This window comes from Rhopilema esculentum, chromosome 15 (genome assembly GCF_057945365.1).
Source record: "Rhopilema esculentum isolate cy_ngs chromosome 15, ASM5794536v1, whole genome shotgun sequence".
Classification (NCBI taxonomy): Eukaryota; Metazoa; Cnidaria; class Scyphozoa; order Rhizostomeae; family Rhizostomatidae; genus Rhopilema; species Rhopilema esculentum.
Window position 1 is genome coordinate 9,450,291 of NC_142829.1, and position 13,860 is coordinate 9,464,150.

At 36.5% G+C, this 13,860-nt stretch overlaps 2 protein-coding genes across 4 annotated transcripts in view; both read right to left on the bottom strand.

Moving 5' to 3' along the window:
• LOC135685518 (uncharacterized) overlaps nt 1–6,097 on the bottom strand; it is a 68,727-nt gene extending 62,630 nt beyond the window's left edge. Inside the window, exon 1 of the mRNA XM_065201489.2 lies at nt 5,945–6,097. Coding sequence (XP_065057561.2) covers nt 5,945–6,054 — 110 coding nt within the window. The 5' untranslated portion in view covers nt 6,055–6,097. The remainder of the gene's footprint in view (nt 1–5,944) is intronic.
• A 1,395-nt stretch (nt 6,098–7,492) lies between these two features.
• On the bottom strand, nt 7,493–13,836 carry LOC135685515 (uncharacterized). 3 transcript variants are annotated; one of them, XM_065201486.2, is made up of 6 exons: nt 13,069–13,836; nt 10,829–11,043; nt 10,107–10,358; nt 9,594–9,838; nt 8,862–8,929; nt 7,493–8,554 (listed from the first exon to the last, which is right to left on the bottom strand). In XM_065201486.2, the coding sequence occupies exons 2-6, from the start codon at nt 11,027–11,029 to the stop codon at nt 8,376–8,378; spliced, it is 945 nt and encodes a 314-aa protein (XP_065057558.1). In that variant the 5' UTR covers nt 11,030–11,043; nt 13,069–13,836; the 3' UTR covers nt 7,493–8,375. The 3 variants fall into 3 exon arrangements, with proteins under 3 accessions (XP_065057558.1, XP_065057559.1, XP_065057557.2); XM_065201487.2 differs by lacking the exon at nt 13,069–13,836 and adding an exon at nt 11,666–12,680; XM_065201485.2 differs by lacking the exon at nt 13,069–13,836 and having other exon boundaries at nt 10,829–11,582.
• Between the last annotated feature and the right edge of the window lie 24 nt (nt 13,837–13,860).

Sequence of the window (13,860 nt, forward strand, 5' to 3'; positions counted from 1 at the left end):
GCTGGTTCTTATCATTTGTTGTGAATGTATTGCCTTTTCATGGAAAATGGAAGAAACTGACCGCTACTTTTGATTATTATGAATGTGACTTCGTGGTCGATAAGGAATATGAAAAGGCTAAGTTGTCGCGAGAAAAAGGGTTACCTACAGAAAAATCTAGATTTTGCTACAAAACGAAACTATTGCCAAAGTAATTGCCAAACAACAAGGTTTTTGCTGGTTCTTATCATTTGTTGTGAATGTATTGCCTTTTCATGGAAAATGGAAGAAACTGACCGCTACTTTTGATTATTATGAATGTGACTTCGTGGTCGATAAGGAATATGAAAAGGCTAAGTTGTCGCGAGAAAAAGGGTTACCTACAGAAAAATCTAGATTTTGCTACAAAACGAAACTATTGCCAAAGTAATTGCCAAACAACAAGGTTTTTGCTGGTTCTTATCATTTGTTGTGAATGTATTGCCTTTTCATGGAAAATGGAAGAAACTGACCGCTACTTTTGATTATTATGAATGTGACTTCGTGGTCGATAAGGAATATGAAAAGGCTGAATTGTCGCGAGAAAAAGGGTTACCTACAGAAAAATCTAGATTTTGCTACAAAACGAAACTATTGCCAAAGTAATTGCCAAACAACAAGGTTTTTGCTGGTTCTTATCATTTGTTGTGAATGTATTGCCTTTTCATGGAAAATGGAAGAAACTGACCGCTACTTTTGATTATTATGAATGTGACTTCGTGGTCGATAAGGAATATGAAAAGGCTGAATTGTCGCGAGAAAAAGGGTTACCTACAGAAAAATCTAGATTTTGCTACAAAACGAAACTATTGCCAAAGTAATTGCCAAACAACAAGGTTTTTGCTGGTTCTTATCATTTGTTGTGAATGTATTGCCTTTTCATGGAAAATGGAAGAAACTGACCGCTACTTTTGATTATTATGAATGTGACTTCGTGGTCGATAAGGAATATGAAAAGGCTGAATTGTCGCGAGAAAAAGGGTTACCTACAGAAAAATCTAGATTTTGCTACAAAACGAAACTATTGACAAAGTAATTGCCAAACATCAAGGTTTTTGCTGGTTATTACCATTTGTTGTGAATGTATTGCCTTTTCATGGAAAATGGAAGAAACTGACCGCTACTTTTGATTATTATGAATGTGACTTCGTGGTCGATAAGGAATATGAAAAGGCTGAATTGTCGCGAGAAAAAGGGTTACCTACAGAAAAATCTAGATTTTGCTACAAAACGAAACTATTGCCAAAGTAATTGCCAAACAACAAGGTTTTTGCTGGTTCTTATCATTTGTTGTGAATGTATTGCCTTTTCATGGAAAATGGAAGAAACTGACCGCTACTTTTGATTATTATGAATGTGACTTCGTGGTCGATAAGGAATATGAAAAGGCTGAATTGTCGCGAGAAAAAGGGTTACCTACAGAAAAATCTAGATTTTGCTACAAAACGAAACTATTGCCAAAGTAATTGACAAACAACAAGGTTTTTGCTGGTTCTTATCATTTGTTGTGAATGTATTGCCTTTTCATGGAAAATGGAAGAAACTGACCGCTACTTTTGATTATTATGAATGTGACTTCGTGGTCGATAAGGAATATGAAAAGGCTGAATTGTCGCGAGAAAAAGGGTTACCTACAGAAAAATCTAGATTTTGCTACAAAACGAAACTATTGCCAAAGTAATTGACAAACAACAAGGTTTTTGCTGGTTCTTATCATTTGTTGTGAATGTATTGCCTTTTCATGGAAAATGGAAGAAACTGACCGCTACTTTTGATTATTATGAATGTGACTTCGTGGTCGATAAGGAATATGAAAAGGCTAAGTTGTCGCGAGAAAAAGGGTTACCTACAGAAAAATCTAGATTTTGCTACAAAACGAAACTATTGACAAAGTAATTGCCAAACATCAAGGTTTTTGCTGGTTATTACCATTTGTTGTGAATGTATTGCCTTTTCATGGAAAATGGAAGAAACTGACCGCTACTTTTGATTATTATGAATGTGACTTCGTGGTCGATAAGGAATATGAAAAGGCTGAATTGTCGCGAGAAAAAGGGTTACCTACAGAAAAATCTAGATTTTGCTACAAAACGAAACTATTGCCAAAGTAATTGCCAAACAACAAGGTTTTTGCTGGTTCTTATCATTTGTTGTGAATGTATTGCCTTTTCATGGAAAATGGAAGAAACTGACCGCTACTTTTGATTATTATGAATGTGACTTCGTGGTCGATAAGGAATATGAAAAGGCTAAGTTGTCGCGAGAAAAAGGGTTACCTACAGAAAAATCTAGATTTTGCTACAAAACGAAACTATTGCCAAAGTAATTGCCAAACAACAAGGTTTTTGCTGGTTCTTATCATTTGTTGTGAATGTATTGCCTTTTCATGGAAAATGGAAGAAACTGACCGCTACTTTTGATTATTATGAATGTGACTTCGTGGTCGATAAGGAATATGAAAAGGCTGAATTGTCGCGAGAAAAAGGGTTACCTACAGAAAAATCTAGATTTTGCTACAAAACGAAACTATTGCCAAAGTAATTGCCAAACAACAAGGTTTTTGCTGGTTCTTATCATTTGTTGTGAATGTATTGCCTTTTCATGGAAAATGGAAGAAACTGACCGCTACTTTTGATTATTATGAATGTGACTTCGTGGTCGATAAGGAATATGAAAAGGCTAAGTTGTCGCGAGAAAAAGGGTTACCTACAGAAAAATCTAGATTTTGCTACAAAACGAAACTATTGCCAAAGTAATTGCCAAACAACAAGGTTTTTGCTGGTTCTTATCATTTGTTGTGAATGTATTGCCTTTTCATGGAAAATGGAAGAAACTGACCGCTACTTTTGATTATTATGAATGTGACTTCGTGGTCGATAAGGAATATGAAAAGGCTAAGTTGTCGCGAGAAAAAGGGTTACCTACAGAAAAATCTAGATTTTGCTACAAAACGAAACTATTGCCAAAGTAATTGCCAAACAACAAGGTTTTTGCTGGTTCTTATCATTTGTTGTGAATGTATTGCCTTTTCATGGAAAATGGAAGAAACTGACCGCTACTTTTGATTATTATGAATGTGACTTCGTGGTCGATAAGGAATATGAAAGAGTTGAATTGTCGCGAGAAAAAGGGTTACCTACAGACAAATCTAGATTTTGCTACAAAACGAAACTATTGCCAAAGTAATTGCCAAGCATCGAGGTTTTTGCTAGTTATTATCATTTCTTTTGATTGTATTGCCTATTCATGGAAAAAGGAGGGAAGTTGCCGTTACTCCCTCCCGTTGCCTTTTGGTCATAAATGTGACTTCGTGATCGTTCATGTTCAAAATTAATGGCAACTTTCTGTGATTCATGAATGGTAACCCCTGTGATTCATCGCGCGCATGGCAATTACATTTTTCCCCTATGCTGTATATTACGCCAAAGACCTTTGGCGTACAACAACGCAATTTTGAGCATAGTTATGAAACCCCCTTAAAAAATTCAATCTCAAAAACAAGGAGTTCTTTTCCATCTAGGGCTGCTTTGTCGGGAAATTTTCAAACCTGTCGGCAAATAAAGGATGGCTCATCCAGCCTAAAAGTTTTGGAAAAATTAAGAACAACCAGCCTAAATTTAAACTTACTGGTTCTCATAAAAAGAGTGTATTAGTTGCTCTATTTTGATAAGTTGTCGGAGGAAATTGGTTGTCTTTTTTCGCGCGCTGACGCCTGAAACATGAGTACGAAATCAACTTCAGAAACGAAGAAGGGCTTTAAAATGGCTTGGCCTAAATTGACATTACCTGTTTTGGTTATCTACTCTAAACTTTAGGGCACTGGGCTCGAAAACTGCAATGTTTTTTCTCCATGTGCTAGACAATATGGGGGCCAACATGTGAATTTGGGGAAACACCCATTTCGTAAATCTGTTTGAAAAAGCCATGGCATTTCTACGTGGCAATTTCCCTTTATTCTACGTCATAGGTGGCTGACCATATTCTAGAACTGTCTATTTCCTTCACAATTCCACTAACGTTTATATCCTGAATTTTGTAAGGCGAGGAATCTCTACGCGTAAGAAGTGATTTTCCAAAGTTGTAATCAATTATCTAAAATCCAGTCCACCAAAGTCCACCACAAGCATGTCAGAATCCAATTTTTTTAAAGATTGGACTGCTTTAGCATTTTAGTTTCTATTGTATCAGGAATGCCTCAAGAACGTGAAAGAATTTTCTATACAAACCCCAAAACGACAGGAAATTACTGAACATTGAGGCAGAAAAATTTTGCGACGATGCCTTTGAGATTGGTTTAAAATACATTTAAAAATATCCCCCCCCCCCCTTCGCTACTGATAAGAAGATAAATACTGATAAAAAATAAATAAAGTAAAATCTTGACGTTACTTTGTTACTACTGACTACCAACAAATGATTTTTACCGAATGAAACAAAATTTACCGACAGACACAGAACTGTTAGTGGGGGGGGGGGGGGTTCACACCCCCTACACCCGCCCGCTAAATTCGTTCCTGAACAGGGATTGCTTTTGTCACTATTTTGTCATCTTTCTAGTTTTAGTGCGCCTGGGCCCCGTTTTATTTACCAGCACATTTGCATTATGTTCGTTCTTTTGAAAGTGCCCCACAATGGCCTAGGAAATTGGGGTTGAAAGAGCATTTTGGTCATCCGTGGTGGGGGAAGTCGGAGGCACGGGTGGGGCAATTCCCCCACCACTGAGTATGTTAAAAAATGCTCTGACAGAAATCAAAGGTAACATTACATTATAGCCATCATAAAGTAAAATCATGCTGTCATAAACAAAGTTTTTAATGAATTTTTTCTTGAGGGGTTCTCTTTTCGTTTCAAGACTTTATTAATGCCAATGAAAACATTTCAATCATAAGCACATTTTGCACAATAACGTTTTTGAAAAGCACTTCTTGTCCTTTCCATCAAGTATTTTTCAATTGCATTGTTCACCGCATAGCTTGCGACAAACAAATGGTTTAGAGAGAACCATCAATTAACTAACTATTCACATTAAACTTTCTAAAGTTTTTTCTTTTTTCTATGTGAATTAGATAGGAAGAAATATTCAACAACAGGCAGTATTTGCGCATAAAGTTTCTTACAAGGCACAAATTGCCGAGAAAATCTTGCTATACATGGACTCCGACACAGGTTGGAAAGTGGGGGGGAGGGCAAGGGAAAATTTTGCACCCACAACAAAAGATTTTGGAAAAATGCTCCATTGCTTTGTAAAGAAGTAGGGGCCATGACCCCTCGGTGCCCCTTCGTTGGAGGCCCTGTTATATGGGGCACATCGCTTAAAGATGTTCTATTCCATTTTTTCTGTCGGCAATTTGATACTTCCAGCGTCGGCAGTTACGGAGAATATAAACGTCGGCACCTTGAAGGTTTCTTTCTATGCGAGCAATGAATATTTGACGAACCATAGTTTCTATAGACTATGGACAAACCTAGCTGAATCTCGAGGAAGACACTCGGAGACAGAAGCAGAAAGGGCAAACTCACAAACTGTAAAATCTGGATTCATAGCTATGCAAAATTGGGTTCGTCAACATCATTGTACATATTCAATGACATTAATGACTTATGCAAGGGGACATGCGGGGAACTATAGCCCCCACTTTCAAAATGAATTTCACTCGGGGCTACCAAAAAGTACAAAGATATTGGGGAAAGCGGTGATGAGTGTAGGCAGATCCACTATTTTTCACCATCATTGATATTTTTTCTATTGCAGTGTACGCCAAAATCTGTTTGGCTCCATATCATTCAAAAGGGCTTCCTTATTCCCAAGATTATATATGGCATCAGAGAGCATAATTTTTCCTAAAGGCTCACCCCTTGACCTCTGCACCTGCGCAGGAGCAGCATACGCTCCGGAATTGCTTAAATCTGTATAAATAGTTCTTACTTGAAATAAATGTCATTCCATCTGTAGTACACATTTTCCCATCTTTGATGAATATCATCTGTCCTGCCTTCGAGCAGACCTCGATGGATAGAGTCTTCGGTAAACATCATCTGCCTAAAAGCCACAGTCTTTCAAGCATTTCATACTTATGTTGTGCCAAACAGCTCAGATAATTTTTACTTGTTGAACCTTGAAACGATGCACAATCTTTTGGTTGTATTTGACCAGCTGAGCAGTAGATCTACATAAAAGAAACGACTGTTTTTAATTCATTTGCAGCTAAGTAAACTAACATTTCAGTGGTATTATCATTGCTTGTACATTTTCATGGCCTAATTGCTATATTTTTTACAACAGAAGGATTAAAAAGGGCATGATGTTCCTTACAGATATAGAGGGGAATCATCTTTCAATATAATCACCATTTTCATTCATTCATTATTTGAACTTTATCTACATATAAGCTTGGAATTTTTCAATCTTGTCGTGTAGTAGCTGTCTCTAACTTCCAAAGACACTCTTTCCAAGATAATCTTTCAAAATTTGTAAAGCCATACGCAAGTCTGAAGGGTTCAAACTTAGCAAGGTTGAATGAAGTTAAATTCCCCTCTTCCTCCTTTAAGTTCTCCTTTAAAAAATTCCCCACATGCAATTTATTATTTAACTCCTCTTTGTATGTCTATTGTATTTAGTTTTCTGTAAAATTGTATTAATTTTTTATTTTGTTTTGTAAAATTATGTACTCAATCTATGTAGTTTAGTTATATGTGTATACTGTAGAATTTTAAATTGAATGTGGAGAATTTGAATTATATATGAACCCCTCTCGAACATTTCTGATACTATGCTATAAGCGAGTTCCTATAATAATTAAACTGGTGGTATCATTCTTTGAATAAACGTCATACCTCTGTAGATACCTTCCTTTTTAAAACTTCAGAAGCCACCATAAAATTGGACATGCCCTATTGTTACAAACTTAACAATTGTAGCTCGTTTTACGGCTTTCACAGAACTAAAATCGCGTCGCAAACAAAAAAGAAAACGAACAATGCAAATAAAGTATTTTCAGTACTTGTGCACTCATTGGGATGAAAAATTAAAGCGAAAATTAAAATGACTTGATAATACTTGATAATAGACTAAAATTACAATAATTAGGTTCGTTTATTTTCTTTCCTGCCTTTGACTCTCACAACAAGCTTGACAAAACTTGTAGCTTAAAATGCTACTACTTTGCATCCCTATATCTATCAAAATTCAATATTTTTAGGTTGTACGTTTTGGATTATATTACGGTTTGAGGTACATTTTAAACAAATGAATTCTATGCTTAATGTAACAAAAGAATTTCTGTCAGTAAAATATGGTTTTTGCATCTCTCAAATCCCCCAGCGAGAAAGGTCACGCTACGCCACGATCTACAGTGAATAAAAAATGCAGGTAATCGGACATTTTGTCGATCAAAAGTTAGAATATTACAAATATATTTGCTTGTCAGAAAGCTGATCATATCAAATGAGAACACATCAGTAGATACAAGACATACGGGCATCGATCTAACGATTTTCCTTCTGCAAAAAACATAGGAAAAATATTAGAAAAGACAGTCTCTCTATTGAAAAATCTACTCTGAATGAATCCAATAGCCAACTCAAAAAATAAACACACGAGCTGCAGCTCAAAATTCAGCCCTAAGACATGATTTAAACACGTTGGGCGCTATTTTCGAAACATCATTGTACATGCAATGAGGTGGCACCAATGTGGGAAAGGAATTTGTTGAAATGTTGCTTGCAGGCTGGGCCAATAAGGAACTTTCTATGGCAAAGGGCTTTGAAAGTATTTCTAGAATTGTCTCCTGACCCTGTTTAGCATACTTTTTAACTGAACCTGTATGTGGTTCTGTTGAATTCAAAATAACTATTGAGCCCATCTTGCAAAATCTGCTATATTTATAAGGCGGTAAACAAATAAACTGCCTTTTTCTAAAAATTTCTATATCAAACGGGCTTTGGAATGTTTAAATGGTTACTCAAGTTAATAAGAAAGCAATTTATAGCAAACTATCTCTTACTTTAGCCTCAAATCCTAGGGAATCTTAATTGTTTCCTCGTATAGTCAATTATTCCATAACTTTTAGTGCATGAGACGATTCTACAAAAAATAAATCAAAAAACATCAAAAAATAAAAACGATTCTACAAGACCAAACAGTTTTAACTGACATCAGCTACTGATTCATGCTACAATTATGATATCGTCCATACTTTATAAGAGAGTCTCTCGTATGAGTGACGCTTAAGGTTAACGAATGTAACTTGAATATAGCTGAGGGGTAGAAGACTCTTCCATGCGACAAACTCCACCTGATTGGAAGCTCCTGCTATGTCTTGGGGCAGCGTAACCCCACCACATTAGTTCATGTCCTTTCATCGCTTGCTTCTGGCATTTGACGATTTTTGGCTTCCACTATACATCGGATCATCAGAAGGACCAGGCAATGATGGCAACCTGACTTTCCCGCGCATGTTTGATATTGCAGACGTATACTGGCTTGTGGCAGACAAGGCGTGCTTTGGTGGATACAACAAACTCAATATGTCGAACCCTAGAGCGAAACCAGTATAGAACGTTTCATTAGGGGCACTTCATTTGAATGGCAACAGTTTAAGAAGCCTATCAACCTTGGAAATTGACTAAAACGGTGGTCAAAATTTATATGGCAAGTCTGTAATAGTAAATTAAGTTTAAAAAAGACAGGATGCGTCATACTAGCCACAAGCAGTTGGAATCTGTTTTGAAGGTAGCTATTCATGTTATTATGCTATGCATGTTTTTAAGGTGGCTATTCTGTTATAATTTGATATTATTCGATTTTCAATTTTGCTAGGCTATCTCAGTATATAAAACCTTACCAAAGAGGAACGGCCCATCGTGATACGTGACAGGAACTGTTTGCTTTATAGTCTCATCTTTGCACCCCCTGAAACAAACACATATAACTGTAAAGATATATACCCGAAAAGCAGAAAACCTATGGTAATGTGTAGAGCTGCATCGCCAGTATCTTCACTGACGGGTGCAAAGGATTTAATTGTGGATGATGCTGTATTCAAATCTGATCATTCTAATCTTATAAGCATTTACCGCATAAAAGGCGTCTTACAAAAACCACTTTCCAAAATAGACTTGAATATTCTTTTTAACGCTTTTGAGTGGAAGATCGTTGACTTTCAGCATATTTGTTCTGATTCCATTTCCCTTTATCGTCAGGTTTTTAAGATTGGAAAAGGGTGTAGGCCTCGTCTAATGCCCTAATCCATCCTGCCCGATTAATTGACGGGAGCAAGCGACAAGTAGTAAACAGAACCTAAAATATATTTTAAAAATATCTTCTAATGCATTGAAAAGTAAAACGAGAATCGTTTCATCGGTTCAAACTTGGTTACAAGATAAATCGTTTTTCTATCCTATCAGTCATTCCAAGTTTCAAATCTATCTTTTTCAAGGCTTTTGTTTAGTATATTTCTTTTGAGGCCTTGTCTTGTTTTTCTTGCAGTGTTTATGCTTGTATATTACCATAAAACAAGGGTATGACCACAAGCTTTAAACCTCGATATGAACATGTCCCATAAAGCAAGACTTACATGAAGAACTTTTTGTACAGAAGGTAAGGCAGTCCCGTTACCATGCAAAATGGAAAGCAAAGACACCAAAGAGCGGTCTGACATTTGTTTTTGCATGCAAAGAAATGATCAGCACATCGTGGCTTCACCAAACCATGTGCAATGATGATGTCACAATTCCAAACGTTGGTTTCACCCATTATCTGTAATCCTTCCATTGTTAGCATCGTATCAACGTAATTTCGGATGGAATCGCTAATAGCAATCTGCAAAACAAAGAGATTCGTCTCTTTCATGAGAGTTTGAAGAGAGTAAGGCCAAGGGGTTCAAAATCATTTGAATATCTTCTGAAACTGCCAATACCGTAAATCCTCCAATTCCTTCGAAAAATTCCTGCGATACAATATTCGCAATCACAGAAAAGTTTACAATTTTGCAGCTATGATAAACAAACTTCTTAAGTTTTAATCTTGTAACCAAAACATGAATCTTGTAAGCAAAACATAACTCGCAAAAAGATTGCATCATTCATACCGTAATCCTGAAATTCTTCCTTTCCTTCAAGAAATCTTCTGCCTTTTGAAAAGCCTGCTCGAACTGCTCCTTAACAAGCGGATGTGACGTATTAATGAGAACGACGTAATCTACCGTCTTTAGAGACACTGACGGCTCTGAGTCGGCCTTTCCGTTTACTCTGCTGATCGTCTGGTGGCAATGTGCCGTTGTCAAAATTGGTTTCTTTGATATAAGTTTACGAATGGTTTGAACTTCAGTGCAATCATTCACCTTAGGAAAAAACACATAAACATAATCAAATTAATGAAATTTTGATCTTGCTTATATTTCATTTATATTACGGCTGACACCATCAATTTCAATATTTCATTTAAGTTTTGTTTTAGGAGGTCAGTTCGAATAATATATTTTATCAAACTTAACCTTTAGAAATATCTAATAATGAAGTGGAACGAAAAAATGGAATAATTCAGTAATGCAAACGGTGACACAATCCTCGTTTTAAGACATTCGTGAATATTTCTTAGCATATGCAAAATTGTTCCTTAGCCACCGGGAAATATTCTTGCTTTGAAGCATTATATGAAGATAGTGTCCTATCCTATTCCCAAATTTTATAATTGGTAGTTCTCAACAAACTTGGCAAATTTTACAAAAAAATTCTATAATCATAAATTAAAATAGGCTTAATTATAAATCCTGCTTCAAGTTTGTTGGAAAAACTCATGGAAGAATCATACCTCGATTATGACATCTCTTCCTTCAAATTTGCTGTCTCGGACCAAGACAATTACAGAGCTGTCTTGACAGGTCATTTTGCCCGTATGTTCCGCCGTCAGAAAACCAAAAGGCGGACTCACGCAAAAGTCATCTTTGTGCTCCAGAGAGATGGCACACATATCCTCTAAACTTGCATCGGAAATTGGTATATGCACAGACATGTTTACCAAGGAATCTGTATGAAAATAACGCACGTAAAGTAAATACATCTAGTATGCTGAAGTAGCCTCAATATTGCCTTGGTTCACATAGGCTACATCTTACGAGTCGTCGTGTGTTCAGACGCATTGAGGCAGAGTTCATAAAGAGTTAAAAGACTGCAGATATCTTGAATCAACTTGGCTGAAAACATCATGCAAGAAAACTGTATCTTTATCGTTTCTATAGTAAGGTTTGCAGCCCAGAAAAGATTTTACAGTCCATAGATACTCTATCTATTGGAAATCTGTGCAGTTTGATAAAGCAGTTTGCTTAACATTTAGATGAAACACCGAACAAGCCACGTCAAGTGACAAACGACCACCTCCCCACCTCCCCCATTTGCATATTTAGTACAAACGTCCTGTAAATTAGCCTACGTCACTCGACCGTCTGTGACGCAGCTACGTGAATACTCACTCAATCGAATTTGTAATTGAGCTCTATTGGTCAGATTTCGTAGATTGCATTTTCAACGTTACAGACAATCAAATCAGTTACTCTAAGCATTAGCAGCATCAGATGCAAATCCAGACAAATTCCTTTTGAAGCTGAATTATAACTTTTAAGCTAGAAACTAGTGTTCATCTGTTGCTTACCACGATCAATCCTGCCTTGTTGATAAAGATTTCTGCCTAAAATCCTCGCACAAAAATCTTTAAATAGAACCAATTAAGGATTGTAATCTGATCGTTTGATCTTGATCATTGGATCGTTTACGATCTAATCAAGACTTGATCCTGAGCAAAATCATGTGCTGCAAGTAATACTGCCCAGTAAGCCAAGGGATGGGCGAATTAGCAAAGAGACTGTATCAAATAGTGTTTCTCAAAACACAAATGCACATCATAGATTAGACAGATTATTACTGAGGGTTTATGAGGCGATTTTCTCAAATCTATTGAGTATCGTTATTCAAAGGGATTCACCATAGACACGGGCTAACACAAATCTTAAACATGTTAACGATTTTGCAAAAGCTAGAAAATGAGACAAGCAAAATATAGAAAATTGCCTTCCTTTTTTCCAAAGAGCGTAATGAACTGAAAAAACAATGAAATTGCGAGGTAGTGAATTGGTGTTTTGACACTATAACGTACAGAGCAAGAATTGTAACGATTCCCCCAATTGTTGACTCGTTAAGCTTCGCAGATCAGTGAAAGACATACATCAGGACAAACTTTGAGTTGACATGTATTAGAACCAAATTCACATTCCTGGTCAAGATTTACCTGGCAAATGGTCGAAAAGACGAGTAAAGCCCCAAAACCCTCCAAATACCTGTTTTCGCATTATTTTCAGGGATTCTTGCTCTTTTGAGGTTTTTGAACGTATTTGTCATCCCCTTTTTCTGCCCTTTTGTGGAAACAAAAAAGGCATATCGTTCACATTGATTGCAAATCCGAAAACGTTCATTTCAGGATAGCAGCTTAAATTCTTCGATAATGCACACTGAAAAGCTAGCTGTTAGTAAAGCAAAAAACACTTGAACTAGGAAAAGAACCAGCGTTTACATAGAGGCACTGCATTTAATAACATGGTTCTTTTTTGAGGGATCAATGTTGGCGCAAACTTAATATAATAAGGAAAAGTAACAATAGAATAAAAAACAAGCCCACGGAAAAGAGTTAACACTTGGTTGCAAAAACTGAGATAGGGCAAGCGATGACGCGAAAGAATACCTGATCAGTTTGATAGAAACTGTCTTACACAATTATGAACTGTAAGCATAGTTATACGTCATCGACAATTTCTTAGGTTCACATCGTTTTACTAGAGGAGTCGAGCCATTTTGATGCCGCAACGCAAATCTGTATCCACAAGATAAACTCCAATGGAGAAATTACAACTCTTACAGCCAAAAAGGAGTTTCGTATAGGGACTTGGCTTTTTTGTCAGTAAAAAGTATTTTCGTGAGGTATGAAAGTGAAAAACCATCGCAAAAACCTATAGAAAATCGAAACCAATGAAAAAATGATCTAATAAAAGGAAACATGTTTACCGGGTATCTTGTATATGTAAAGACTTGAGATCTTGAACGCAGCTTAATGATACTTGTTCGATTCACAAAATACCACTCAAATATCAACAGTTGTTTGGATAATCAGCTATTGATGTGCAATAATCCAAAAGTCCATGCAAATCTTCTATGTAATTCCCTGCAACAGCATTCTTGAATGAACAGACTATGATGTGGTATCGTTGAATTGCATCACTTCTCTTCGTAGACCGCTCAGCTCGACCCGGAATCCGATTGCTGATAAGTGGTCCGTAACAAATGTGCTCCTGCAAAGAGTAACCTCGCAACGCAAATACTCATAATAAAGGCTTAGCTCGAAAATCAGTTTCATTTTCTGTTTGGAATCTCCAATCAAGCAGTTCCTCTCAACGTTTCAGAAAGTTTTATCTCACATAAAAGCCACTTTGGAAGGATAACTTCTTATATGCCAGGCAAAGCTACTAAGGCAAAAAAATACGAATTCTGCCTTGTTAAGTAACGAAAGAATGTCGTAAAGAGCTGTCCCTTTTTAAACAACAAATTTCAGGAAATTTCAAGTAACTTAATAACCTGTATAGATTTAATACTCTTTTTATGCAGGTTATAGCAAGAAATTGGTAAAAAAGAACACGGGAAGGGTTTGAGCCTAAAAAGAAAAGTAGCAGCAGAAACTTGAAAGGTAGGAAAATAACTTTTTGCACATCGTTGAAATACCCGGAGGTTATCTGCCACCAGTTTAGAGAAAAACAACCATTGTTATAGAGGCATCTTAGGTGCATTTGCTGTTTCCTGCTT

Coding starts and splice junctions, on each gene's coding strand:
- LOC135685515 (XM_065201485.2), bottom strand. CDS start 11,077: ATGTATTTACTTTACGTGCGTTATTTTCATACAGATTCCTTGGTAAAC. Junction 8,930..9,593: donor CTGTACAAAAAGTTCTTCAT/GTAAGTCTTGCT, acceptor TGTTTGTTTCAG/GGGGTGCAAAGATGAGACTA. Junction 8,555..8,861: donor CGATGGGCCGTTCCTCTTTG/GTAAGGTTTTAT, acceptor GTTTCGCTCTAG/GGTTCGACATATTGAGTTTG.